At 49.5% G+C, this 26,555-nt stretch overlaps 2 protein-coding genes across 3 annotated transcripts in view; one reads left to right on the top strand and one right to left on the bottom strand.

Annotated features, from left to right (window-relative positions):
* Window positions 1-12,256, top strand: part of LOXL2 (lysyl oxidase like 2) — a 36,423-nt gene extending 24,167 nt beyond the window's left edge. The window contains exons 8-13 of the mRNA XM_030464192.1: window positions 1,565-1,730; window positions 2,946-3,189; window positions 6,579-6,694; window positions 7,111-7,247; window positions 7,916-8,027; window positions 9,819-12,256. Of these exons, the coding sequence (XP_030320052.1) occupies window positions 1,565-1,730; window positions 2,946-3,189; window positions 6,579-6,694; window positions 7,111-7,247; window positions 7,916-8,027; window positions 9,819-9,898 (855 nt within the window). The 3' untranslated portion in view covers window positions 9,899-12,256. The remainder of the gene's footprint in view (window positions 1-1,564; window positions 1,731-2,945; window positions 3,190-6,578; window positions 6,695-7,110; window positions 7,248-7,915; window positions 8,028-9,818) is intronic.
* On the bottom strand, window positions 11,933-22,165 carry R3HCC1 (R3H domain and coiled-coil containing 1). 2 transcript variants are annotated; one of them, XM_030464194.1, is made up of 8 exons: window positions 22,115-22,165; window positions 21,016-21,144; window positions 19,535-19,672; window positions 18,013-19,156; window positions 17,279-17,451; window positions 14,712-14,782; window positions 13,859-13,954; window positions 11,933-12,105 (listed from the first exon to the last, which is right to left on the bottom strand). In XM_030464194.1, the coding sequence occupies exons 2-8, from the start codon at window positions 21,108-21,110 to the stop codon at window positions 11,957-11,959; spliced, it is 1,866 nt and encodes a 621-aa protein (XP_030320054.1). In that variant the 5' UTR covers window positions 21,111-21,144; window positions 22,115-22,165; the 3' UTR covers window positions 11,933-11,956. The 2 variants fall into 2 exon arrangements, with proteins under 2 accessions (XP_030320054.1, XP_030320053.1); XM_030464193.1 differs by having other exon boundaries at window positions 21,016-21,160; window positions 22,116-22,163.
* Between the last annotated feature and the right edge of the window lie 4,390 nt (window positions 22,166-26,555).

Genomic DNA, 26,555 nt, shown 5'->3' with positions numbered 1-26,555 from the left:
ATTTGGGCTCCTAAATGAAACAGGTTTTTCCCTAAGACAAAAACCCCACTCTCTTTTCCCCAGATAATCTTTAGAAATCAAAAATCCTGGGCAAACAAGTGAAATGGGGGTGCAGAAAGCAGAGAGGTTCTGCTCTCCAAGCCCCTCTTGATGGCTTTGGGTGCCATCTCCAGCCTGCTGGGTGCTAAACCCAGATTCAGCATCTCTGCTGCTGGGTCCCAAAATGACTTCAGGATCCTTGGGGCAGGAAAAAACCAGAGGGAGACTGGAGGGAAAAAGGGGCTTTAAAACTCTGCTTGGAGCCCCCAGTGAATTTAATTTTGAGGAGCAACCAACCCAAGAGTCCAGAAGGGCACCTTGGGCTGCTGGGCAGGGAGAATCCAAGGAATTGAATGGTTTTCCATGGTTAGAGAGGGGATCTGCAGGTCCCTAAGGGTTGGATACCCAGGAGGTGGATGGCTGGAGCTGCCTGGTTTAGCAAGTCCCTTGTTGGAGCTGGTTTGCTCAGGTAGCCACCTCCCTTCACCAGTGGCCTTTCCAGCTGCCTGGCTTTATTAGCACAGCCCTGAGAGTCCAGCAAAAAAAAAAAACCAAGACATTTTTTCCTTGAGCTGAGACTTCTGGTATTTTGGAAGAGAAAAGGCCCTTGTGCACCTCCAGGATAAAGCTACAAGTGTGGAGAACAGGGCAGCCTTTTCTCTGGGGGTGCAAGGAAGTTGTTTCAGACAGCCTCATGCAATGGGACAGATGGTTTTTTCTTTTCCTGGAGATGTGCCCTCCCTTTTGACACCCAAAAGATCTGATGGATTATTATTATTATTACTTTTAATAGCCCTTCATTCCCTCCCCTCCTCCCAAGCTTGGCAGCTTGGCTGCAGCTTCATCAGGGTTTAGTGTGCTCAGGTTGGGTGGTGTGAGGATGTGAGTTAATTTTTTTTTTTTTTTCTCTTTCCCACAAGTTTTGTGTTGTTTTTTTAGTTTTAAACTGGGTGGTGAAGAAGGAGTTAGCAGGGTTTGAGCATCTGAATCCCTCCCTGAATCCAGGAGCTGCAGGTTCTGGGTAGGCAGAGCCCAGTACTCCTCAAATTCCTTGATTCCATTGGGATTTCCAGCAGATTCCATTGGGATTTCCAGCATGATGCTTTATTCTCTTCGTGCAAGCAGACCCTCTGACATGATTTTTGAGCCTTCCAAAGGCACAGAGGACTGAAACCAGGCTGAGGATGAATGAATTCATCAGCTGGATGGGTGGTAAAATGATTTTCCAGCTGGGTAGAAATACAAGCAGAGATTTAAACCAGCTCAAAAACAGGGACAGAGATTTGCTTAACACTCCTCAGGGCAAGGGATGTGCTCAGCCTGGGGGTTGATCCCAATCCCAGCTTTCTTAAACAACTTTGGGCTCATTCCCTGAGCTTTTCTCTGCTCCAAGCATCCTTTGGCCTGGTTGATAATTTCCCATTCCCAGGAGGGAGGATGCAGGTGATGGATATTCCTCCAGCAAGACCCAAAAGAGGCTGAAATGTTCTTTTTTTTTTTTTTTTTTTGCCTTTTTTCTGCCCAGGAAACCTGGTACTGGCACGGAGACATCAGTGCTGACAACGTGGTCATGAGTGGTGTCAAATGTTCAGGGACAGAGATGTCCCTTGCCCACTGTCGTCACGATGGAGCCCACGTCTCCTGTCCCAGGGGAGGAGGTCGTTTTGGGGCTGGGGTGTCCTGCTCAGAGAGTGAGTAAATTCAGGGTTTTTTAATTTATTTTTTTTTTATCTCAGTTTGGCAGAAAATACACAGTTTGCCCTCAGTTTGCCCTGAAATACACAGGAGAGAAAAGGGAGTGGGTGGCCCAAGCTCTGGAAACCAAAAGGGGAACTTCCTGCTGCTGGGGCTGAGAGATGAAATGGGAGGAAAGGGGTTGGGTCCCATCTTGGGCAGGAAATTTTGGGGTTTTTGGTTAGCCCATCAGTTGTATCCAGATCTGAGCCCTCCAGTTCTAGAGGGACAGGGATTGAGAGGGTCCAACAAAGGGTTACAGGGATGATGGAGGGGCTGGAAGTGCCTTGTGGAGAAAGGATGAGGGAGCTGGGGCTGTTGGGTCTGGGGAGGAGAAGGCTGAGAGGGGATCTGATTTTATACATTTATATTTACATTTTCCCCATTTCTACAGGGGAAAACCTCTTCTGATTTATGGGGAACACCTCTTCTGGTTTCTGTGGGCATCCTTTTCTGATTTGTAGGGACAACCTCTTCTGATGTGTGGGGACAGCCTCTTGTGACCTGCGGGACAACCTCTGACTTGTGGGGAAAACCTCCTCTGATTTGTGGGGACAAATCCTTCTCACTTTGGGGACAACCTCCTCTGATTTTTAGGGACAGCCTCTTCTGACTTGTGGGGACAAACTCTTCTGATTTATGGGGAAAACCTCTTCTGATTTTTGGGGACAACCTCTTCTCACTTTGGGGACAACCTCTTCTGGTTTCTGTGAGCATCCTCTTCTGATTTGTGGGACAGCCTCTTATGACCTGTGGGGACAACCTCTTCTGATTTGTGGGGACAAATCCTTCTCACTTTGGGGACAACCTCTTCTGATTTTTGGGACAGCCTCTTCTGATTTATGGGGAAAACCTCTTCTGATTTATGGGGAAAACCTCTTCTGATTTTTGGGACAGCCTCTTCTGACTTTGCCCTGCAGCAGGATATGGGCAATGAGACTCAAGTCAGCACAGAAATTCCACCTCAACCCAAGGAAGGGTTTTTTGACTTTAGGGCTGAGAGAGCCATGGCAGAAGCTTCCCAGAGAGGTTCTGGCATCTCCTGGAGCCTCCCAGCACCCCCCTGGCTGTATTTCTGAGCACTCTCTTGGGGGGTTGCACTCCAGAGATCCCTCCCAACTCCTGAATTTCACGATTTCCAATCTTTTTCCTTTTTTTTTTTTTCCTCCCAGCTGCCCCTGACCTGGTCCTCAACGCTGAGCTGGTGGAGCAGACAGCCTACCTGGAGGACCGTCCCATGTTCATGTTGCAGTGTGCCCTGGAGGAGAACTGTTTGGCCAGCTCAGCTGTCAACACCTCCATCACCTCCGGGTACCGCCGCCTGCTCCGCTTCTCCTCCCAGATCCACAACAATGGACAATCCGATTTCCGACCCAAAAACGGTCGCCACGCCTGGGTCTGGCACGACTGCCACAGGTCAGGACCCCCAAAAATGGTTTGGGGTGGTTGGGGTTGCCTTCCAGCTCTTTTTGTTGGGGGGTTTGGGCTCGGTTTGCTGGTGGAGGAGAGGGCGGAGATGCTGGCCTGGGGGTGGGGTGGGAGAAGGGCAGCTGAGAATTTGAGAGGAAATTGGAGAGAAAACCTGAAGTCTGGAGAGATGGGCTGATTCCAACAGGATGAGGTTCAACACGGCCAAGTGCCAGGTCCTGCACTTTGGCCACAACAACCCCATGGGGAGCTCCAGGCTGGGCACAGAGTGGCAGAAAGGGAGCTGGGATTGCCAGGAAGCTGAAGAGGAGCCAGGAGTGTGCCCAGGTGGCCAAGAAGGCCAATGGCATCCTGGCCTGTATCAGAAACAGCGTGGCCAGCAGGTCCAGGGAAGGGATTCTGCCCCTGTGCTCAGCTCTGGGGAGGCCACAGCTTGAGTCCTGTGTCCAGTTCTGGGCCCCTCAGCTCAGGAAGTTCAGGAAGGAGCTTGAGGTGCTGGAGCAGGTGCAGAGAAGAGCAAGGAGGCTGTGAAGGGATCCAGCAGAATTGCTGTGAGGAAGGGCTGAGGGAGCTGGGGGTGTTGAGGCTGGAGAAGAGGAGGCTCAGGGGAGACCTCATCACTCTCTGCAACTCCCTGAAAGGAGGTTGGAGCCAGGGGGGGGTTGGGCTCTTTTCCCAGGCAACTCTCAGCAAGACAAGAGGGCAGGGTCTCAAGTTGTGCCAGGGGAGGTTTAGGTTGGAGATGAGAAAGAATTTCTTTCTGGAGAGGGTGATCAGGCATTGGAATGGGCTGCCCAGGGAAGGAGTGGATTCTCCGTGTCTGGAGATCTTTCCAAAGAGCCTGGATGTGGCACTGAGTGCCATGGGCTGGGAACTGCAGCAGGAGTGGATCAAGGGTTGGACTTGATGAGCTCTGAGCTCCCTTCCAACCCAGCCCATCCTATGATTCCATGATTCTATGAAGGCAGAGGTGGAGGTGCCCCCTGGGAGAGGTGCAGAGCCCAGAGAGACAGGAGGAAGTGGGTGCCCATCGTGTATGGGAAGGTGCAGCCATCTCAGTTGCTTCCCTCCCCTGGGAAAGTGCTCCAAAAGATTCCATCCAGGATTCTGCAGGTTTCCTTTGAACTGGAGTCAGTGGAGAGATTGGTTTGTGCTTATTTTTATCCCATGGGATATTCTCCCCCCCTTCCATCACTTTTCAGGGGGGAGCTGATGGTTTCAGCCAAAGCAAAGCAGGGGGAGGCTTTGGGGACCAAGCCATCCAGATGCTTTGCTTCTGAAATGATGGTTTCTTAAAAGATTGACTTTTTTCTCTAATTTGGGCTAGAAAGGAGCTAAGTTTTAACCTCCAGTGCAATATCTTGGGAGGCTTTGGCTTTGAAAACACCTGAGCTGGGAATCCTGCCATTGGAGAGACTTTTGCAGCCTTCCTAACCCAGGAGACATGGAGCTGGCAGTGCCTCAGTGTCCCTCTGCTTCCAACCTGGAGCTTGGGAAAACCTTTGGCCACCTACCCTGGCACCAGGTTTGCTCAGGGATGGAGACACAAAGAGAATTTTCCCATAAAGAGAATTTTCCCAGCTTGGCAGCAGGGAACTGGAGGTAAAAAGGGATGGAGGGGTCCAGGGAAGGAGGAAACCTGGAGAAGTGCAGGGTCTCCATCCTTCTGGCTCCCTTAGGAAGGGGCTGGGGGGGATGTGTGGGTCTTGGAAAGCTTTGAAAATATTGGAGGCTGGGGCAAGGGAGCACTTGGAGCTTTTTGGGAGGAACTGAGTTGGGAAAAGATGAGGAAGAGGCTGAGAGCCATCTGTGTGCTTGCAACTGGATTCTGTTTATAGGGAGGAGGAGGATGAACTCAATTCCTCTTCAATCTTTCCAGTCTGTAAACACCAGAATGTAAACACCTCTCTGAGTGATTCAGACATAGTTTAGAAACTGACTCAGACTTTGAGAACCTCAGATTTTTAGCAGAAGCAGCCAAATCAGGCAAGCTCCAAGTCAGCAGCTCAGCCACTGCAGGATGCCCCATCTCTCCCTTGCTCCAGCTTCTGTTTCCCTGGTTTTTGATGTGGAAGTAGAACCAAAAAATGGGAAAAACCTGTGGCAGGGAGTGCAAAGTGATGAACTTCAGGCAGGTGGCAGTTTTGTTGGGTTTTTTTGTGTGGTTAAGGGAAAGGCAGGAAGGAGGTAAGAAGAAACTCACTCTCTACAGGAAAAAATTCCTCCCCTTCTCCCCTTCCTCCTCCTTTATCTGTAAATAAGTGTGCAGAGTGATGCTGCAAGGATGCTGGTTGGAAGGTTTTAAGCCAGGATTATTTTTACAGCTGGGAAGGAGAGGATTTCTCCACTTCTTCTTTATTTTATTCTTTTTTTTTCAAAAAGAAAACCTAAGCAGTGGCTTTGGAATTAATCCCTGTCTGACCTCAAGAGTCAAACTGCAGACAGGCTCAGGTGTCCCCAGATATTTTGGGCCCCTTTCCTTGTCCCTACAATGTCCTGGCACTGCAGGATTGATCCTGATTCCATAGTTGGGATCAACCCCAGTGGTTTGCATCCCTCTGGGTACCCCCTGCCCACCTGGAGCACCCAGCTGGGTTTCACCCAGCTCCTTCCCTGCTCTCCAAGTCCCATTGGACTCCAACTGGAGCCAGGCACAGGTTTCATTTTTCTTTCTGAACCAGCAATCCTGAATTCCACATCTCCCCAACCCTGCTGGGGTCTAATTTGGGGGAGTTTGGGGTCTCCCAAACCAACACTGCCCCATTCCAAGTGCTGAAACCTTTCCTGGGTGTCAGCCCAGCTGCTGGCTTGTGCTGGTTCCATCTCTTGGGAAGTTTTTCTGCCAAGAAATTTCCATTCCAAAGAAAGAAAGAAAGAAATAGCAAGAGCCAGGTTGCTGCTCTGGGCACATCCAGCCCTGTTCTTAAGGAGCAGGTGGAATATTTCTGGATCTGGGATATGTCAGGGCCACTAGATGACCTTAAAATTCAATTTTTTTTTTCCATTCCTTGGCATTTATCAACCATGGGGTGATCTGATTCCTCTCAAACAGATGTGTAAAGAGATCTCCAGGCCAGAAGCCAGGAGGAGGGGCAGCAGAAAGGATGGTGCCAGGGATGGATTAAAGCCTGGGGAATATTTCCTGGCTGTGGTTTCTCTCACTCTCCCTCCTCCAGCACTACCTAGAGCTCTGACACTTCCATGCTGTGAATTTACACCCCTGGGAGGTGAAATCCTTGGCCTGAGGGATGCAGCAGCACAAAGAGATGGATCTGGACCACGGACCATGGACCATCTCTGCCAGGGCAGCTCTTTACCCCTGGTGAAAGGGGGATTTGTCTTCCCTGAGGATAATTCTCCCTCTCTGTGCTTTGCAGGCATTACCACAGCATGGAGGTTTTCACCCACTATGATCTCCTGAACCTCAATGGAACCAAGGTGGCTGAGGGACACAAAGCCAGCTTCTGTCTGGAAGACACAGAGTGTGAAGCAGGTGTGGTTTCCAGAGCCCTTGGTGCTGGGGATTTTTTTTTTTTCTGTCCTGGTAGAGGTGGCTGCTTCCCAAAATGTCCCCAGCTGGGCTGGGAGGAACCAGAAACTGGGTCTGAGATGATGTCTGCAGGTCCCAGAGAAGCCCTGAAGGGATTCACACCTCAGCAACCTCACTCTGCTGGCTCTGAAAAAACCTCTGGGTGGATTTTCTGAGGAAAAAAAAGGAGATTTTTCTGGAAAAAGGAGGAATCCCCACAGGTGCCTCTGGGGGATGAGGTGCAGGAGGCAGCAGCCACGTCCCAGCTCATCCCCAACACCCTCCGTGCAGCTCCTGGTTATTTTTGGGGAGCTGGAGAGAGCAAGCAGCCCTTTCCTCTTGCCTGTGAACCTAACCCTTTTGTGGTTTTTTTTTTTTAGATGTGCAGAAGCAGTATGAATGTGCCAATTTTGGTGAGCAAGGCATCACTGTTGGGTGCTGGGATGTCTATCGCCACGACATCGACTGCCAGTGGATCGACATCACGGATGTTCCCCCAGGAGATTACCTCTTCCAGGTATGGCAGCAAACAAGGGAGACACTGCTGATGGTCTTTAGTGGGTCCTGCAGCACTATAAATTCTCCTGACCAAGAGATTCTATTCCCAGGAGGGCTAAAAAGAGAAAGAATGCCCCACCAGGGCATCTGAACGTTCCTGACGGGCAGAATTCCCAATTCCTCCAGGAATTCCCAAGTGAAAAGAAATAAAAGCCAATTTGGGGGTGTCTTGAAGAAATCTGCCTCCAGGTTTCTTCTTGCTGGTCTTACATGATCCCTGTGAAGCTTGGGTGTGTTACCTGCATGCACAGCACCCCACTTTTGTCCTGCACTAGGTTTTTGGGGAGGGTTTACAGACAGCGCTGGCTTCACGGGGGGATTCAGCTCTGGGAGGAGCTGTGCCTCCTGTCTGTGCACCTGGGGGGGATTGTTGGGTTCTAAAACCAGAAAACTGGAACTGGAATTAGAACTGGAGGAGTGAAAGGCAATGATTTTTCTTGTCTGCCCTGAGAAAGTGGCTGAGGATCTGTTCTGGGGTAAAGCTTGAATCGAGTGGTTCATCTCCTTATAAACTCAATGCAAACGTTTGCTGTTAAAACCCCCCACGTTATAGTGTAATAAAAAAGCAGATTGTGTCCTGCCCACCTTGAAATCTCTCTTTTTTTTTTTTTTTTTTTACCTCCCCAGGTTGTCATCAACCCCAACTATGAGGTTGCTGAATCTGATTACTCCAACAATGTGATGAAGTGCAGGAGCCGCTACGACGGGCAACGCATCTGGATGTACAACTGCCACATAGGTGAGAGAAGGAGCAGGAATGCTCCTCCAGGGAATGCTTTGCTCCCTCCCTTTGCTCCCTACTCCTCTTCATAGAATCATAGAATCATAGGGGTTAGAAGGGACCTCGAAAGATCATCTAGTCCAACCCCCCCTGCCAGAGCAGGGCCACCTAGAGTACATCACATAGGAACGTGTCCAGATGGGTTTTGAATGTCTCCAGTGAAGGAGACTCCACAACCCCCCTGGGCAGCCTGTTCCAGGGCTCTGTCACCCTTACAGGAAAAACATTTTTTCGAATATTCAACTTGAACCTCCTGTGCTCCAATTTACACCCATTACCCCTTGTCGTATCACTGCTCACCACTGAGAAGAGCCTAACTCCATCTCCCTGACACTCACCCCTTACATATTTGAACACATTGATGAGGTCACCCCTCAGTCTCCTTTTCTCCAAACTAAAGAGACCCAGCTCCCTCAGCCTTTCCTCATAAGGGAGATGTTCCACTCCCTTCATCATCTTAGTAGCTCTGCGCTGGACTCTTTCAAGCACTTCCCTGTCCTTCTTGAACTGAGGGGCCCAGAACTGGACACAATACTCCAGGTGCGGCCTCACCAATGCAGAATAGAGGGGGAGGAGAACCTCTCTTGACCTACTAACCACACCCTTTCTAATGCACCCCAGGATGCCATTGGCCTTCTTGGCCACAAGGGCACATTGCTGGCTCATGGTCATCCTCTTGTCTACCAGGACCCCCAGGTCTCTTTCACCTACACTGCTCCCCAGCAGGTCAGCCCCCAACCTATACTGGGACATTGTGTTGTTCTTCCCCAAATGCAAAACTCTACACTTCCCCTTGTTGAACTTCATCATGTTTCTCTCTGCCCAACTCTCCAGCCTGTCTAAGTCTCTCTGAATGGCAGCACAGCCTTCTGGTGTGTCAGCCACTCCTCCCAGCTTAGTGTCATCAGCAAACTTGCTGAGGGTACATTCTATACCCTCATCCAAGTCGTTGATGAAGATGTTGAACAACACTGGTCCCAGTACCGGTGTTCAGTTCAAATTATTTCCAACCTGGGAATGACCCCTTCAGAGCTCAAAGCTCCTCTGGTCTCTAAAAGCAAACACGAGTGGGGATGTGGGAAGCAGAGCCCTCTGCTCAAGGCAGAAATTCCAATGTTTTGTTCCCTCCTGAATGGAAAAGGAAATTCTGCATTTTCTTGACTATCTGTAAAGTGTTAGCATTTGGGATTTATTATTTTTTTGGGTCTTGGAAATCTCAAAGCCAAACTAGTTTAAATTTTTGTCAACAGTCCCCTGGCAAGACTGTGTGTAAATGGAATTAAGTCTGGGGGCTTTGTAAGCTAAACTGAGCTGGCTGGAGTCCTTCAAGGAGTGTTTTTCCTGAATAAAATGTAACCACTGATTATTTTTTTTTTTTTAAATCATAGTTTGTTTGTTTCTTAAGGAAAATACTTGTGTGTGTGTCATGCTTCAGCTTGTGCCTTAGCTCCCCCTTCCCAGGGATGAGCAGGCACTGGAGTGTTGGGTGGGTTCCCCAGCTGAGCTTGAAAAATATTTATACTGAAAAAGCAATGTATTTGGCTTTCATTGTCTCTTGATTAACAAAGAAAAGCAAGGTCCTACTTAAGAAAAAGAAACAGAACCCACTTCTGGCTAGAGTTCATGTTTAAATTAATGAGGAGGAAAAACCTTGGCTTCATTTCCACAGCCTCCTTTGCAGGTGATGCCAGAACCTGGAGATTTCAAGCTCCCCTTGCTACCTCCTGTGTTCTTTCTGTCCCCTCCCAGGTGGTTCTTTCAGTGAGGAAACAGAGCAGAAGTTTGATCACTTCAGTGGACTCACAAATAATAAGGTGTCCACCCGATAGAAGATTTCTGCCTCCCACCCCCACTATTTAAAGAAGAGAGGTTCCTGCTTTGGTGATTTCCTTTAACCACTGCACAAGAGAAAAAAAACCAAAAAAATCAAGCAAACAATCAAAACACTCAATTAGCAAGGTAAATTATTTGCTAAAAGATGCCTTCCTTCCCAGTTTAGCTGCTCAGACCACGTGTGTTGCTTCCAACTCCAGCTCCTCCTCAGGAGGCTCTGAAACTCTACTTGGCTCTGTGTCTTCACCATCCCAACCTTCTCCAGCATCAGTTCTCCCTTCACTTTGCAGTCCCTCCTCTAGCCCAGGCTGCAGCTGGCACAATTTGTCCATTTTTTGGGGGCCCTCAGAGCTGTCTTTACCATTTGTTCCCTTCAAGGCATTAATTTCGGTCTCTTTAAGCTCCTTGATGCCTCCGTGGATGCTGCTGCTTCTCCAGCACAGCAAAACCTCAGTGCTGCCATCTCATTCCTCCGGTTTAGCAAAGAAACACAGGAAAAGAGAAGAAAAAAACCCAAACCCACAGCATTGCAGCAGCTTTTTCTGGGCAGAAGGGGAGAATAATGCCTGATTTAATACTGCAGAAAAACTCTTGTGGGCACCAATCAACTCCCAGCAGCAGCTCTGAAACTGTTTCCTCCATGAAGCTCCAACTCCCTCAAAATATCCAAGAACTTGGAGATTTGATGAGTTCCACTGGACTGATAATTTCCATTCCACAGTAAGCTACTCACCCCCTGGATGAAAACATCTAAATCTTCCCTTCTAAGCTGGATATTTCCTCTGTCTTCCCTTTAAAGGATTTAATTAAAAGCATTGTAGCATCACTGAACCTTCCAAAGGTAAATTCCTGGCTTTCAGGGTCCCAGACCCACTTGTGTAAGGTGTCTTGCAAAGGGTTTTTACACTTGGTAAATTCACAATGGTGCTAAGCATGTTCCTCTGTTTGTTTGAGGATGTGCAGTGCTACAGATTTATTTTTTTTTTTTCAGGCACAGCTACTTGAATAAAAATGGTTTACCCAGACCCAATGTTTTAGATGCCATTTGTGTATTTCTCTTCCCTGAAAATCAAGGGTCTTGTTCCCTCATTCCTGGTACTGAAAAGTTTCTTCTCCCACTGTGTTTTGGACAGAAGACTTTCTACAAGCAGCTCCAGGGAATACTCAATGCTGACATTTCAGTCTAGAAGGGGATTGAAACTGCATTTAAACTTGTGCTCTCCATCACCTACCTCACAGGGATGTTGTGAGGCTTAAAAGGATGCAGAAGGCTTTTGCTGAGGCCTTTCAGATTTGTTATTTATCCAGTGGCCCAGCTGCTGGCAGCTAGCAAAGGTTTTTAGTTGGAAAACTCCATTTTGTTCTCAGGATGCTGGGCTGGGGAGCACCAAGAGGCTGAGGTGTGGTGGATGCTCTTGTGATCTCCTAACACCAGGCTCTGGCAAAGCAAAACTGACAAGTTTGGGGTTTTTTTTTTCCCCCAATCACTAGATACCAACTTTCCATGCCAACAGTGCAGCAGAACAGATCAGGCTCTGTAAACCCCAGGTAAATAAGGACAAACTCTCCAACTCGTTTGCATTCAAATACTTGTCAGTTGGGTGAGATTTTTAACAAGAACATTACAACCAAGTAAACATTAAACAGATTTTTCCTTTAACTCCTGCAGATGCTCTGCACTTCGAGATGAATTTTGGCCAACAAGATACAATTTCTTTATTCTAATGCATTTTTTTTTCTTTAATGCATTTTTTTTTCTTTAATGCATTTTTTTTTTAATTCATGGCTGCTCTGCCAGCAAGAGATGCTTTGAAACAGAGCAGGGCAAGATGTGTTTGCTCCTCTGTGATCAGGAGCTTAACACCAACCCTCCTGGGGCTTGGCTCTTCAAGATCTCATGAACAAAAAACTTTAGAAAGAAAAGACCAGTGCTAATCCCTAGAGAACACCCTGGTGACAACTTACTCTTCTGCATGCATAATATTGCAGCCATGCTCATCCAGACATCTTCTTGTGTTTGGTTGGGGTTGTTTTTTTTTTTAGCTGAGGTTGGTTTATTCTTCCTGGTCCAAGTTTTCTGGCAGGAGCATTTCAGTGCCTGAGCTGTCCTGCTGCTTGTGCTTCAACCCCAGGGCCCTGGTCACCAACCTTTTGGCCACTGCAGTGTCAGTTTGGGGTCTTTCTTTTGCAAGATGAAGGAGTTCTGGGTGAAAAACAAACAAACAAACAAAAGGTGAAAATCATTAAGTGCTTGTCCAGGAAGAATCATGAGGCTAAACCACAGGACCAGCAGCAAAAGGGCTGATTTCTATTAATTCCTGTACAGAATGAAAATGAGCAAATCATTCCATCCCTGCCCAGTAACTTGGTTTTTCTTTTAGGAAGATGAGCCTCCAGATTTGTACTGAAGGTTTTTCAAAAGCTATTTGGTTGTGATGAAGCTCCAGGCCTCTCCTCCAGAACCCTTTGAGCCATTTCCTAATAATTCTGGGCAAAATTCAGCAAGTCACATCTCTGAGAACAAAATGAAGGCAACAAAGTCCAACCATTTCATCCAGGCACAGAAAAGTCTGAGCTCTATTTAGACTCTTCCAAACCAGCAGGCTGAATCCTTAGAGGGCAGCAAGGAAAATAATCTGCATTTAAAAAAATAAATCAACAGCTAAACTTATCAGATGCTTTGGGAAACCTCCAGTTTCTGGTGGAAATAAAGACACCTGGCTTGCTACAGTTTCATCTTACAAGAAATCAATAGACCAAAACTTTACCAAGTCCACAGTGGATTTGGTAATCACCTAATTATTAATCAGCAAGTGTTTGCAGATTTATTATCCAGTTAGCAGTGGGGGCTTTGCTTGCTTTTTTTACAGAAGTTTTATTCCTAAAGGCAGCCCAGCAGCAGCTTCAAAACCAGAAGGGGCAGACCCCAAGGGGAATAAAGCTGCCTCTCTTCTTGAGAAAGCTCAAAAGAGACACTGTCAGCTCATAAAGATTTAAATTTGTATTTGAAACAATAAATTCTGGTTTAAACAGAATATATAGAGATATAAAATATATAAATATAATAATAAAATATATAAAAATGCTCCCCAGGAGGAGTTTATCCCCTGATCCAGCTAAAGAGCTGCAGCAAGAACTGGGGATGGAAACAGCTGAAAGAGAGAGTGCAAAACCCAATCTAATTCTTTTTGCTGTTTCTTTTAAATCTAAAGGCTCAGGAACTTCTAGCTGTGACAGTGTCCCTTTACCAAATTAATTCTGGACTTGGGTTTCTCAACTGCAATGTGCTGCAGGAGTTGAGCTGTCTGTTCAGCAAAGTCTCTGCTGCTCCAAGATTCACTCCTTTACTGTGGCAAGTAGAACTGATTACACTATGATTTTAAAAGGCAATAAAAAGAAATAAAACAATGCTGATGGCTAAGCTTTTAACCATTTTTTTTTCCTTCACCTGAGAATGAATAAAATTCTGCCAACCACACAACCTGGGGGGGGAGGCTCAGTGCTGTCTCATTTATTCCCTGTCCCAGGGCAGAGAAATTTGATTTTTTCCTCCTGCTCCAGGCTCTCCCCACCACTCCTTGCTTCCAGCTTTGCAGACAAAAAGCAAATAACACCCCCTGGCCTCAGCCAGCACCCACACAGCTGGAGAGCAAACAAGAAGCAACAGCATTTAGTGCCTTTTTTTTTTTTTTTTTAATTCAGTTCTCATGTAGAAGGGAGAAAGAGTGACTGAAAGCTTAACCACAGGTAACAACAGTTCCCTGTAAGTAAGATTTGCCCTGCAAAGTTGGTTTTATCATCACCTTCACCTCTTGCAACCTGCAAAAAAGAGGCAGAAAGCAGCATTGCTCACCCAGGGGGCTTAACTGTGCCAGGGGGTGGCTGAAATAAAGGTAAAAAAAACCCCACAGCTGTGGGATAATAGTAATAATTTAAAAAAAAAAAAAGATTCTTACTTGGTCTCTGAAGTGCTTTGATCTTGGACTGCTTTGTTGCATGGATCAGTGGTCGGATCTTTAGAGAAGGGAAACGTCTCCCCAGGGCTTGGGATGCTTCAAAGAAGAAAGATGCTGAGTGAGGTTAGGAGCCTGAAGTTTGGTGGCTTTAATAATAATAAAAAAAAAAGAGTCCATGGTGTCAGAACCCTGAGTAATTTGACCATCAGCAGCTGAGGAGTTCCCTGGTGCTGAAACCAGCTGGATTCTGGTCACCTCAAGCTGACATCACATCCCTGACACAGGGAGAATGTATAAAATATATATTTAAATATAAAGAATTCTCTGAGAAAATAGAAATATGGTTTAAAAGACAACTCTGGTGTTCTTAGACTGAATCCTAAGGAAAAAAAAAAAGGTTTTGGACTACAGCCACTCTTGGATGGAAACTTCTCTTGGGGTGGCTCTGCTCACTTGGGCTGTTTGTCCCCAAGGCCAGGAGGTACCAGAAGGGCCCCTGGAGGTGCCTGAGGAGGAATTGTGCCCCTCTATGTGAGGAGAAAACAAAAAGCTGAAGTGCCAAAGCAGCTTCATGCCTAGAAATGCAGCAGGAGTGGCTCAGAAAAACAAAAGGTGCCCTGGTTATTATCCCAGCTCATTAAAAACCTGCAGCTCAATTTCCACACACCCCAGCAAAATGATTCCAGCTCCTCAAAAAGCCCTAAAAAACCTTTCAAGTGTGCAGGGAGAACGAGGTGATGAACCCTGACTACCCTGGGCACAAGGCTGCAGGATGCAAGTTTCCCTGGTTGGACAGGGAGGCTGTGGATGAGCTCAGAAATCCCTCCAGAATCCAGGGATGGAGTCACCCTACCTGCAGAGGAGCTGGAGAAGATTCCCAGGGCATGTGTGTCATCAACCCACTGGATTTTGAAGCCACTCTCACTGAAATGAAAAGACAACAGAATTTTATTAATGAGAAAGGAAAAAAAAAAATTAAGCCCCCCCCCCCCCAAGTAAAACCTTGAGTTATCAAGAATCCTTGGGATTTTTAGGTAGGTGGTTGGTGCTTTTCAGAGCATTAGACCCATTTTCCATGAGAGAAAAGAGAAGGAAAGGAGAACACAATCTGCAATTACCCCCATCAGCTGCCCCCAAAATTCTCCTTCTCCTCCAAAGAAATCCTTGGCTAAAAAAAAAGGAACCTCAGCTTCAGACCCTAACACAAAAATCAGCTTTTTCAGCTATACAACCACCACCCCAGTGCTCAGGCACCTCCAAGGAAAAGCAGGTGATTTATACATGTGGTTTCCACAGCTCAGGGTGAACAGAGGGAGAGAAAAATCTAATCAAGTGTCAGTGGAAAATGTGAGCTTGGAGTTCAGGGCTTTTCCTGCAGCAGAGGAAACACAAAGAAAATTGACTGCTCAGATTAGAGCCATCACTTTGCAGCCCAGTTTTGCTTTCACAGCGAGTGGGAAAAAAAGATAAATACTTCAGAGGGAAGCCAGGCAACAGCAGGTTATTTAAAAGGTGAAAAGTGTTCTTTTTTTAATTGAAGGGTGAAGTGTTCCTATCCAGCTCTATCAGCAGAGGAGGAGGATGGCAGGAGGAAAAGAGAGAACAGAGCTGAACCTTCATCACCAGCACTTTGTTCTGGTCCTGCTACTGATCCAAGGTCACTCCCTCCAGCCCAAGGCTGTTTTCCACATTAATTTTACCTCCACCAGCAGGACTGGGTCCTTTTTCTTGCAAGGATTTAGGCAAGCACCTGATTTCACCCAAGCATCGGGTGAAAAGCCAGAGAAGCTCCTAGAAAGCACCTGAAGACTCTCCCTGAAGCCAGAGCAGCAGGAAAAAAGCCTGTATGTAGGTTACTGTGTGTGAGAGAGAGCCCTGAAGAACCAATTGGATTTTAAATAATGCATAAATTGCAGGAAAGGATTCTTGAAGGCACAGAAAGAGCATCGAGACAAAAGCGTGATGGAGGCAAAACCAGAATTCATAGAATCCTAGGATGGGCTGGGTTGGAAGGGAGCTCAGAGCTCATCAAGTCCAACCCTTGATCCACTCCTGCTGCAGTTCCCAGCCCATGGCACTCAGTGCCACATCCAGGCTCTTTGGAAAGATCTCCAGACACGGAGAATCCACTCCTTCCCTGGGCAGCCCATTCCAATGCCTGATCACCCTCTCCAGAAAGAAATTCTTTCTCATCTCCAACCTAAACCTCCCCTGGCACAACTTGAGACCCTGCCCTCTTGTCTTGCTGAGAGTTGCCTGGGAAAAGAGCCCAACCCCCCCCTGGCTCCAACCTCCTTTCAGGGAGTTGCAGAGAGTGATGAGGTCTCCCCTGAGCCTCCTCTTCTCCAGCCTCAACACCCCCAGCTCCCTCAGCCCTTCCTCACAGCAATTCTGCTGGATCCCTTCACAGCCTCCTTGCTCTTCTCTGCACCTGCTCCAGCACCTCAAGCTCCTTCCTGAACTTCCTGAGCTGAGGGGCCCAGAACTGGACACAGGACTCAAGCTGTGGCCTCCCCAGAGCTGAGCACAGGGGCAGAATCCCTTCCCTGGACCTGCTGGCCACGCTCTTCCTGAGCCAGCCCAGGATGCCATTGGCCTTCTTGGCCACCTGGGCACACTGCTGCCTCCTCTTCAGCTTCCTGGCAATCCCAGCTCCCTTTCTGCCACTCTGTGCCCAGCCTGGAGCTCCCCATGGGGTTGTTGTGGCCAAAGTGCAGGACCCGGCACTTGGAATGTTGAACCTCATCCCCTTGGGATCATCCCAACTCTCCAGTCTCTCCAGGTCCCTCTGCAGAGCCCTCCTGCCTTCCAGCTGATCCACACTCCCCCCAGCTTGGTGTCATCTGTGAATTTGCTGATGATGGACTCAATCCCCTCACCTAAATCCTCACTAAAGATATTGAACAGCACTGGGCCCAACACTGATCCCTGGGGGACACCACAGCCGCCATTTTGAGGCAGCCCCGTTCAGCACCACTCTCTGGGCCCGTTCCAGCAGTTCCTGACCCAGCACAGAGTGCTCCTGGCTGATCCATGGGCTGACAGCTTCTTCAGGAGAATCCTCTGGGAGACGGTGCCAAAGGCCTTGCTGAAGCCCAGGCAGACCCCATCCCCAGCCTTCCCCTCATCCCCCAGGCAGTCTCCAGATCACAAAAGGAGCTCAGGTTGGTCAGACAGGACCTGCCCTTCCTAACCCCGTGCTGGGGCTGATCCCTCGTCCATCCTGCAGGTGCTGAGGATGATCTGCTCCATAACCCTGCCAGGCACTGAGGTCAGGCTGACAGGCCTGTAGTTTCCAATCCCTCAGCTCCTGTTGTGTGTCTGGGGTGTTTTTGTGTGTCTGGGGTTTCTCTGTGTGTCCGGGGTGTTGTTCTGTTTGTGTCTCCTTCCTGCTCCCTTCCCAGCCCTTCTGGTACTCACTGGAAATCTGAGAACATCTCCAGCAGGTGCTCTGTTTTCAGGGATGGGGAAAAGTCATAGATTTCAGTTACGTGGCCAAAATCCCCCTCATTGAGCTGAGCATCTCCATAGCTGGAATAATCCACACTGATCCTCTCAATGCTTATGTCCTTCACAGTTAAGTGGCCCAAGATCTGAGGATATTAAAGAAAAAAACAAACAAACAACAAAGATTTAAAAAAAAAAACAAATCCAGACAGGATTTCACTTCTAAGAGCCATCCCCTCCTTGGTCCTGCACACCTGAAGGGAACCTACAAAAAAAAAGGGATTTTTTTTTTTTTTTTACAGGGAAGCACAAGCATAGCATATGGGGGAATATGGGGGAATGGCTTTGAGCTGGCAGAGGGGAGGTTGAGAAATTTTTTGAAAAAAAACTTGAAAAACTTTGAGTTTTGAGAAATTTTTTGCTGGGAGGGTGCTGAGCCCCAGCTTGTCCCCAGAAGCTGTGGCTGCCCCATCCCTGGCAGTGTCTCAGGTCAGGCTGGATGGGGCTTGGAGCCCCCTGGGCTGGTGGGAGGTGTCCCTGTCCCATGGCATTGGGGTGGCACTGGGGGATCTTTAAGATCCCTTCCACTTCCACCATTCCATAGCTCTATGATTTCTGATTCTCCTCCCAGGGACAACCACTGTGTCCTCACTTTGCCACCCACTCTGCCCCCCAAAGTCACTCCTTGTGGCTGGCTGAACATTTACCTCTGCAAAGAGCTCTGCAGGACAGTCCTCCTCCATCCCATGCCTGCTCTCCTCCCTGCTTCCTGCAGCCAAGTGCAGCTCCTGCCACAGCTCCTCAGCCAAGCCTGGACACTTCTCCTCCCCTTCTTCCACCTTCCCACTGTGGTTCTGGACTGCAGCATCCTCCCAGCACTCACTCTGCTCCTCAGAGGCACCACGGATGGGTTCAGATGCTTCCTTTGGGGGTTCTGGAGGGTTCTGGCCAACACTGGGGCACTCTTCATCTTGGTTTTCCAGTTGGGAGGATCTCTCCCTTCCCTCCATCCTGGTGTTCCCCAAGTCCTTGCCCTCTCCTTCAGGCAGTGACACATTGCTGCTGCTCTCCAGGCTCTTGGCAGCAGCACAGCTCTCCCCTTGGTTTTCCAGCCCCTGGGATGTTGAGCTCAGCTCTGCAGCAGAGAGCCCCACGCAGGAGTCACTGCTACAACCCTGGGTTAGGGAGGAGGTTTTGGGGCACTCCAGGGCACTCTGGCTGCTTTGGTCTTCAGTTTGCAGGTGGCACAGGGGTTTGGTACCTTCTGGTGTCTTGGCACAGCTCTGCCCTTGCTCTTCTGCTTCACTTGGCTTTTTATTCTGTGCAGAGAGGGAACCTGAACAGTCTTTGTCCTCACTTGGCTGCCCAGAGAAGAAATCCTTGTTGTCCTCCAAGGATGGGACATCCTCCTCCTGCTCCTCCTCCCTGCCACCAACACACTCTTCACCAGGCTCCTGCTGCTTGCCAAGGGCTACAAAGACACTCCCTGGGCTACCTCCAGTCATACCCAGCTCCTCCTGAGTGGCCCTGAGTGAAGCTGGAGGGCAAATCCCTTCTTCTTGTGCCCCCTCCTCACCCGAGGTGGCAGCAGTCACCATCACTGGGGTCCCCCTCTCCCCACAGTCCTCTTTCTTCCGCATGGCTTTGGGGACATAGAGAGCTTTGTCTGGTTTCTTCCAGGGTGGCCTTTTGATCCTGCCAGACCCCACGCAGGCTCGGGAATTGTCCCCCAGGATCTCCCCACCATGCCGGGTTCTCCCACCTCGGCCCCCCCGGCTCCAGGGTTGGGGAGGTCTCTGGGGTCTTGGGGGGTTGGTGCTGGGTTTTTGGTCATTAATCTCACTGGGAAGCCTGGGAAAAAGAGGAGAGCAAGGGACATGAGTAATGGGGCATTTAGGGGTGGAAAGGATGGGGAGGAAGGAAGAATTTAGTAACCTCTCTTCCCCAAGTTATTCCCAAGTTTAAATCCCAGCCCTAAAGCCATGCAGGACTTGGTGGTATTAAAGAGAGAGAGAGGAGGAAAAGCAGCAGCATCAAATCCAGATAAAAAGTAGAAAACAAAGCAAAAAAAAAAATTAAACAAACAGACTCTCTTCTTCCTTAATGATTGGGATAAACCCCCCCCCTCCTCTTGGCTGGGAAGCAGCAGGCAGCTTCGTGCTCCTAAGCTTGAGGAAAAAGTCCCCAGCCACAGGAAAAAGTGGTTGGTTGGGATCCAGCCCACCATACCTGACAGCAGAGTGACAGATGACTGTCCTCCTCCTCCAGCCTTCTCCCACTGAAAAGCTGCTCAATAAATCCACGTTTTCCACCGTCCGGTGGATCAGGTACCGGAGGCGACTGGAGAGAGGGGGGAAGAGAAGCACCCTGGAAAGAGAGAGGGTTGGGATTAGGATCAGCAGCTTGCAGGAAGGAAAAGGATGGGAATCGAGCAAGAGTTTAGGAACCTCTCTTCCCCAAGTTATTCCCAGCCCTGAATCCAAGCAGCACTTCTGGTATTAGAGTCAAAATCCCTTCTCTGTTGCTTCCCGTATCCCATTGGACTCCCTGGACTCCCATTCCTGCTCCTATTCCTGCTGGGAATGGCTGGAAAGCACCAGGAGAAAGCTGCTGCTGGTTGACTTCTTCCCAGTCTGTGTGCACTGCAGAAACCAGCAACTAAACCAGGAGGAAAGGGGTGAAAAAAAGCCCTCTCCCACCCCCCAGTTCATAGGCAGAGGGGTGACAGTTCTGGTTTTGCTCCTGAGCATTTTAATTCCAAAGAGAATTCCTCTGCAGAACTTTTAATAAAAAAAACAACAAAAAGAGAAAAAAGAGAAAAAGAGGAGAAGAGGAGAAGAGGAGGAGAAGAGGAGAAGAGGAGGAGAAGAGAAGAGGAGAAGAGGAGAAGAGGAGAAGAGGAGAAGAGGAGAAGAGGAGAAGAGGAGAAGAGGAGAAGAGGAGAAGAGGAGAAGAGGAGAAGAGGAGAGGAGGAGAGGAGGAGAGGAGGAGAGGAGGAGAAGAGGAGAGGAGGAGAGGAGGAGAGGAGGAGAGGAGGAGAGGAGGAGAGGAGGAGAGGAGGAGAGGAGGAGAGGAGGAGAGGAGAAGAGGAGAAGAGGAGGAGAGGAGAGGAGAAGAGGAGAAGAGAAGAGAAGAGAAGAGGAGAAGAGAAGAGAAGAGAAGAGAAGAGAAGAGAAGAGAAGAGAAGAGAAGAGAAAGAGAAGAGAAGAGAAGAGAAGAGAAGAGAAGAGAAGAGAAGAGAAGAGAAGAGGAGAAGAGAAGAGAAAAAACAAAACAACAAAAAACAAAACCAAAAGCAAAAAACAAACATAAACCCCCCCAAAAACCAAATATAAAACAAAAAAACCCAACAAAAAAAAAAGCAACACAAAAAAACCCAATAATGAAACAGATCTTTAAGGTCACTACAAGCTGGCAGGAAGCTGCACCAAGCAATCCCACCCCTACTCCTGTCTGACTCCCTCTTTTTGGCCATTCCCAGGTCCAGTTAAATCCAGCCTGGCCCAAAGCAATCCAAGGGGAAGGAGTTTGTTCCTTTGGAGCAGGATCTGGAAGGCCCAGGAGAAATGAAACCCTGGGATTCCAAAGCCATTAATTAATGCTCTGGTGGCCAAAGCCATTCCTGGCTCCTGGGGGTGGCAGGGACAGGAAAGTGTCACCCCCTGCCAACACCCCCCCCCAAAACCCTGCACCCAAGCCAGGGCACCCACCTGTGGTGCTGCCCCTGTAGCATGAACTCCTCCAGCTCCTGGGTGATCCTCCCCACAAACTCATCCTCCTTGGGAGAGAGGAAAACTCCGTCCATGCAGCCCAGAGCCAGGGTGACAGCAGAGGGGGTGACAGCAGAGGGGGTGCCTGTGGGATGGGGGGGGACACATGGGGACATATGGACACAGCCCACCCGTGTCCCCCCCCCCTTGCAAACCTCACCTGGACCCTCCCACCCTCTGCACCCAAAGCCTCTGGGCACCCAAGGGCTGCTCTCTGCACCCTGCAGCACCCCATCCCTTCTCCCTGCACCTCCAGAGCCCTCTATGGTTCTGTGCACCCCAATTCCCCCCTCCCTGTGCACCCCATCCCTTCTCCCTGCACCCTGTATGGCTCTGAGCACCCCCATTGCCCCCTCAATGAGCACCCCTAGCACCCTGTATTGCTCTGTGCACCCCAATTCCCCCCTCCCTGAGCACCCCCAGCACCCTCCATGGCCCTATGCACCCCATCCCTTCTCTGTGCACCCCAATTCCCCCCTCCCTGTGCACCCCATCCCTTCCTTATACACCCCCAGCATCCTGCATGGCCCTGTGCACCCCATTCCTTCTCTGTGCGCCCCAATTCCCCCCTCCTTGAGCACCTCCAGCACCCTATATGGCTCTGTGCACCCCATCCCTTCTCCCTGCACCCTGTGTGGCTCTGAGCACCCCAATTCCCCCCTCCCTGAGCACCCCAGCACCCTCCATGGCTCCATGCACCCCATTCCTCCTCCATGCGCACCCCATCCCTTCCCTATGCACCCCCAGCACCCTTTACGACCCCATACACCCCATTCCCCTCCTCCCTACAAACCCCCAGCCCCCTCCATGCCTCCGTACCCCCCTCATCACCCCCATTTTCCCCCATTTCCCCCCCCCCCCCCCCGCACCCTTGGGCCCCGCTCCCCACGTGCCGCGCTCAGCACCCCCCAAAACACCCCCTGGAACCCCCCACCCCTTCCCTCCGGAACCCCCAGACCCATCCCCACCTCCTTGTCCCCCATGTCCCCCCCATGTCCCCTCTCCCCGGTTCCCGTCCCCCCCCCCGGTTCCGTTCTCACCCCCAGGCCCGATCCCGACGCCGCTTCCTGGCCCGGCGCCTGCGCCCCTTTCCCGGCTCCTCCTCCCGGCTCCTCCCACTGCCCCGGAACCCCCCCTAAAAACACTTTCTGGACCTTCACCCCTTCTCTAAAAAAAAAAATAAAGTTTTTTTTTCATCTCTTTTCCCCCTTTTTCCTTTTTATTTTTTTTCCAGGCGCTGCCGAGACACCAAATCCTTGTAAAAATAATAATAAAAAACCCCCCCAAAACCCTTTTTTCCTTGCTCCCAGCCTGCAGAGGTGACAGATCTCACCTTGAAAAGCTTCAGTTTTAGGATCTGGTGTTTTTTTCCCCAAATTCTGCTCCACAACAGCTGGAAATGCCCCCAGATGTTTTCCTGCCAGGTTCCTCCAGCACCCACGGGGGTTTAGCAGCACCCTGGGGTTTTAGCAGCACCTTGAGGGCTCCTTTGATCCAGAAACTGGGATCCAAAGGAATCAGGAGTATCCTTAGGAGCAAAGCTTGAGTTTTGGGCTGAAAAACTGAAGATTTGGGCCTGTTTCAGGAGCTGGAGGTGATGCCAAGGAGGCTTAGAGGTGCTGGATCCTTCCTGACGTGCTCCAAGTTTATTCCTTCATCAGCTGCTGGATAAATCCTGGGGACAGTTTGTCCCAGGGGACAATTTCTGGAAGAGGGGAGGTCTCCAAAATTTAAAACCCTCACCCAGAAGAGCCCCAGGGGCAGCAGCAGATGGATTGAGGGGTTTTTCCAGGCTGGGATTTCTCCCCCAGTTTTTCTCTGGGAAGAGCAGCAATGGGACCTACAGGCTCCTGGCCCCACACTGATTGGGAAAGATTTGGGCTTTGTTCTCCCTAAATCCCCCTCAGCAGGGTTCATCTCTTCCCATCCCAAGCTGCCTGCTTGCTGGAAATGATCCTAGAGATTGAGGGAGCCAGGTTTGGGATTTCACCAGAGCATCTGGAAACCCTCATCCCCCTCCTGACCCCTGGCTGGAGCTTTTTTCCATGGAGATCCATCCCAAATCCCAACCTCTGCTTGCTGGGAAGAGCAGCTGAGGTTTCCAGTTGGGAAGCACAGTCAGGTGGGATCTCATCCATCCCTTTGGAAGCAAAGGCACCTTCAGGAAAAGGGAAACCAGGAGGCAAATTCCCTGCTGAGAGCTGAGAAAAAAAAACACACTGGGAAAGTGGCCAAGGTGGGGAAAAAGCAGCAAAACCTTCCCAGATTTCACTGGAAAACCCCAACCAGGCAGCTCCTTCACTCCTTGCACTATCACTTGTGTCATCTGTGGTGGTGACCTCTGCCTTCCCCACTCCCACAGAGGATTCACCCTGGTTTAATTAACCTGAGTGGGTGACCCAGGAACCCAGAAGAACTTTCTAACCAGGGAGCAATTATTCCCTTGGAGACACAGCCCCCAGCAGCTCATTCCTGCAGGTTAAAGGAGGGTCTTATTGGAGTGTCACTGGGTTTTTTGGGGTTTTTTTGCCTTCTGCAAGCTTTAATTAAGCCTCATTAGTCCCACTGTCTGCAGCCTCCCTGCTGCCAAGCGCCTGTGCCAGAACCCACGGCTAGATGGCAGCAGCAGCCGGCCCATGGCTCGGTTCTGGGCTCGGTGCCAGCCCAGTTCCTCTCCTCCTTCCTTCCTTCCCAGCTTTGCATCCCAAAAACCTAGCCCTGCACTTCCCCCATGCCCAGGACACCTGCAGATGCTCTTGGTGGGACAGAGGAAAATTTTTCTCCTGTTCCACAGGGGCACAGAGGTGATGGAGATCCCAGTGGGAAGATAACAGCAGGGTGGTTTCATGGCAGGTCACTTGTCACCTGTGGGACATCAGGGCAGGGACACTGAGGGTGCAGGTGCCAGGCCAAAGGAATTCCAAAAAAATCATTCCTATTATTCCAGAGGGGCACAGAGGTGATGGAAATCCTAGTGGGAAGATAACAGCAGGGTGGTTGCATTCTGAGAGAGCAGAGATGGAAGGTCACTTGTCACCTGAGTGAAATCAGGGCAGGGACACTGAGGGTGCAGGTGCCAGGCCAAAGGAATTCCAAAACATCATTCCTATTATTCCAGAGGGGCACAGAGGTGATGGAGATCCAAGTGGCAAGATAACAGCAGGGTGGTTTCACTCTAAGAGAGCAGAGGTGGAAGGTCACTTGTCACCTGTAGGAAATCAAGGCAGGGACACTGAGGGTGCAGGTGCCAGGACAAAGGAATTTTAAATATTATTCATTCCTATTCCACAGGGGCACAGAAGTGATGGAGATCCCAGTGGGAAGATAACAGCAGGGTGGTTTCATGGAAGGTCACTTGTCACCCGTGAGAAATCAGGGCAGGGACACTGAGGGTGCAGGTGCCAGGCCAAAGGAATTCCAAAAAAATCATTCCTATTATTCCAGAGGGGCACAGAGGTGATGGAGATCCCAGTGGCAAGATAACAGCAGGGTGGTTTCACTATAAGAGAGCAGAGGTGGAAGGTCACTTGTCACCTGTAGGAAATCAGGACAGGGACACTGAGGGTGCAGGTGCCAGGACAAAGGAATTAAAAAAAAATCATTCCTATTATTCCCTGGGGGCACAGAGGTGATGGAAATCCTAGTGGGAAGACAAGCAGCAAGACAAGCAGCTCACTCTAAGAGAGCAGAGCTGGAAGGTCACTTGTCACCTGTAGGAAATCAAGGCAGGGACACTGAGGGTGCAGGTGCCAGGCCAAAGGAATTTTAGATATTATTCATCCCTATTCCACAGGGGCACAAAGGTGATGGAGATCCAAGTGGGAAGATAACAGCAGGGTGGTTTCATGGCAGGTCACTTGTCACCCGTGAGAAATCAGGGCTAGGACACTGAGGGTGCAGGTGCCAGGCCAAAGGAATTCCAAAACATCATTCCTATTATTCCCTGGGGGCACAGAGGTGATGGAGATCCCAGTGGGAAGACAAGCAGCTCACTCTAAGAGAGCAGAAATGGAAGGTCACTTGTCACCTGTAGGAAATCAGGGCAGGGACACTGAGGGTGCAGGTGCCAGGCCAAAGGAATTCCAAAACATCATTCCTATTATTCCCCAGGGGCACAGAGGTGATGGAAATCCCAGTGGGAAGATAACAGCAGGGTGGTTTCATGGAAGGTCACTTGTCACCTGGGTGAAATCAGGGCTAGGATGCAGATGCCATTCCAAAAACTCATTCCTTGAGGCACAAGGAGGCCTCAAAACTCCTCCTGTGGAACTTGAGGACACCTAAGAAAGGATTTCACCCTGGCACATTGCTTGTTGGAGAGTTAGGGAACACACCTCAGAAAGGAAGGGGGATGGGAAACAAAGCACAGAGACCCCCAGAAAACTCCTGGTGTTCTCAGGTTGCCTCCTCCTGCCTGCTGGGTGCAATCCTCTCCCCTGAGAGAGCAGTTCTGCTGCAATTTATCCCTAAACACTTGCCACGTTTCCTCACAGAAGCAGCTGCTATTTTTTCTGAGCATCAAGAGCTATTTTAACAGCACTCCAACATGATAAGATCCCAGTTTGGTGGCAATTCAGCTCAAGTTTTTTTTTATATATATATATATTTCATTTCCTCACCCAGCAAGAAGCTGCCCTCTATTTCCCTTCCCTGCTGTCTCACCAGAATATATTTAAAATTCTCTATTCAGCTATCTTGATTACAATCCCCACTTTGCATCAAAGGAAGAAAATGACAAGCTGCTTCAAACGAAGCAGCAGCTGCTTGGGTTTAACCCTTAAAACACCTTTTCCAGCATGGTTGCATGACAGGATGAAAGGAGGGGGTTTATTCCTCCAGGAAGACACAAGTCACAATCACAGAATCACAGAATCCTAGGGGTTGGAAGGGACCTCGAAAGATCATCTAGTCCAACCCCCCCTGCCAGAGCAGGGCCACCTAGAGTACATCACATAGGAACGTGTCCAGGCGGGTTTTGAATGTCTCCAGTGAAGGAGACTCCACGACCCCCCTGGGCAGCCTGTTCCAGGGCTCTGTCACCCTTACAGGAAAAACATTTTTCCAGATATTCAACTTGAACCTCCTGTGCTCCAATTTACACCCATTACCCCTTGTCCTATCACTGGTCACCACTGAGAAGAGCCTAACTCCATCTCCCTGACACTCACCCCTTACATATTTGAACACATTGATGAGGTCACCCCTCAGTCTCCTTTTCTCCAAACTAAAGAGACCCAGCTCCCTCAGCCTTTCCTCATAAGGGAGATGTTTCCACTCCCTTCATCATCTTAGTAGCTCTGCGCTGGACTCTTCAAGCACTTCCCTGTCCTTCTTTGAACTGAGGGGCCCAGAACTGGACACAATACTCCAGGTGCGGCCTCACCAATGCAGAATAGAGGGGGAGGAGAACCTCTCTTGACCTACTAACCACCCCCTTTCTAATGCACCCCAGGATGCCATTGGCCTTCTTGGCCACAAGG

This window comes from Calypte anna, chromosome 22 (genome assembly GCF_003957555.1).
Source record: "Calypte anna isolate BGI_N300 chromosome 22, bCalAnn1_v1.p, whole genome shotgun sequence".
Taxonomy (NCBI): domain Eukaryota; kingdom Metazoa; phylum Chordata; class Aves; order Apodiformes; family Trochilidae; genus Calypte; species Calypte anna.
The sequence above is the reverse complement of the archived record's forward strand: the minus strand, read 5'-3'. Positions and strand labels throughout refer to the sequence as shown.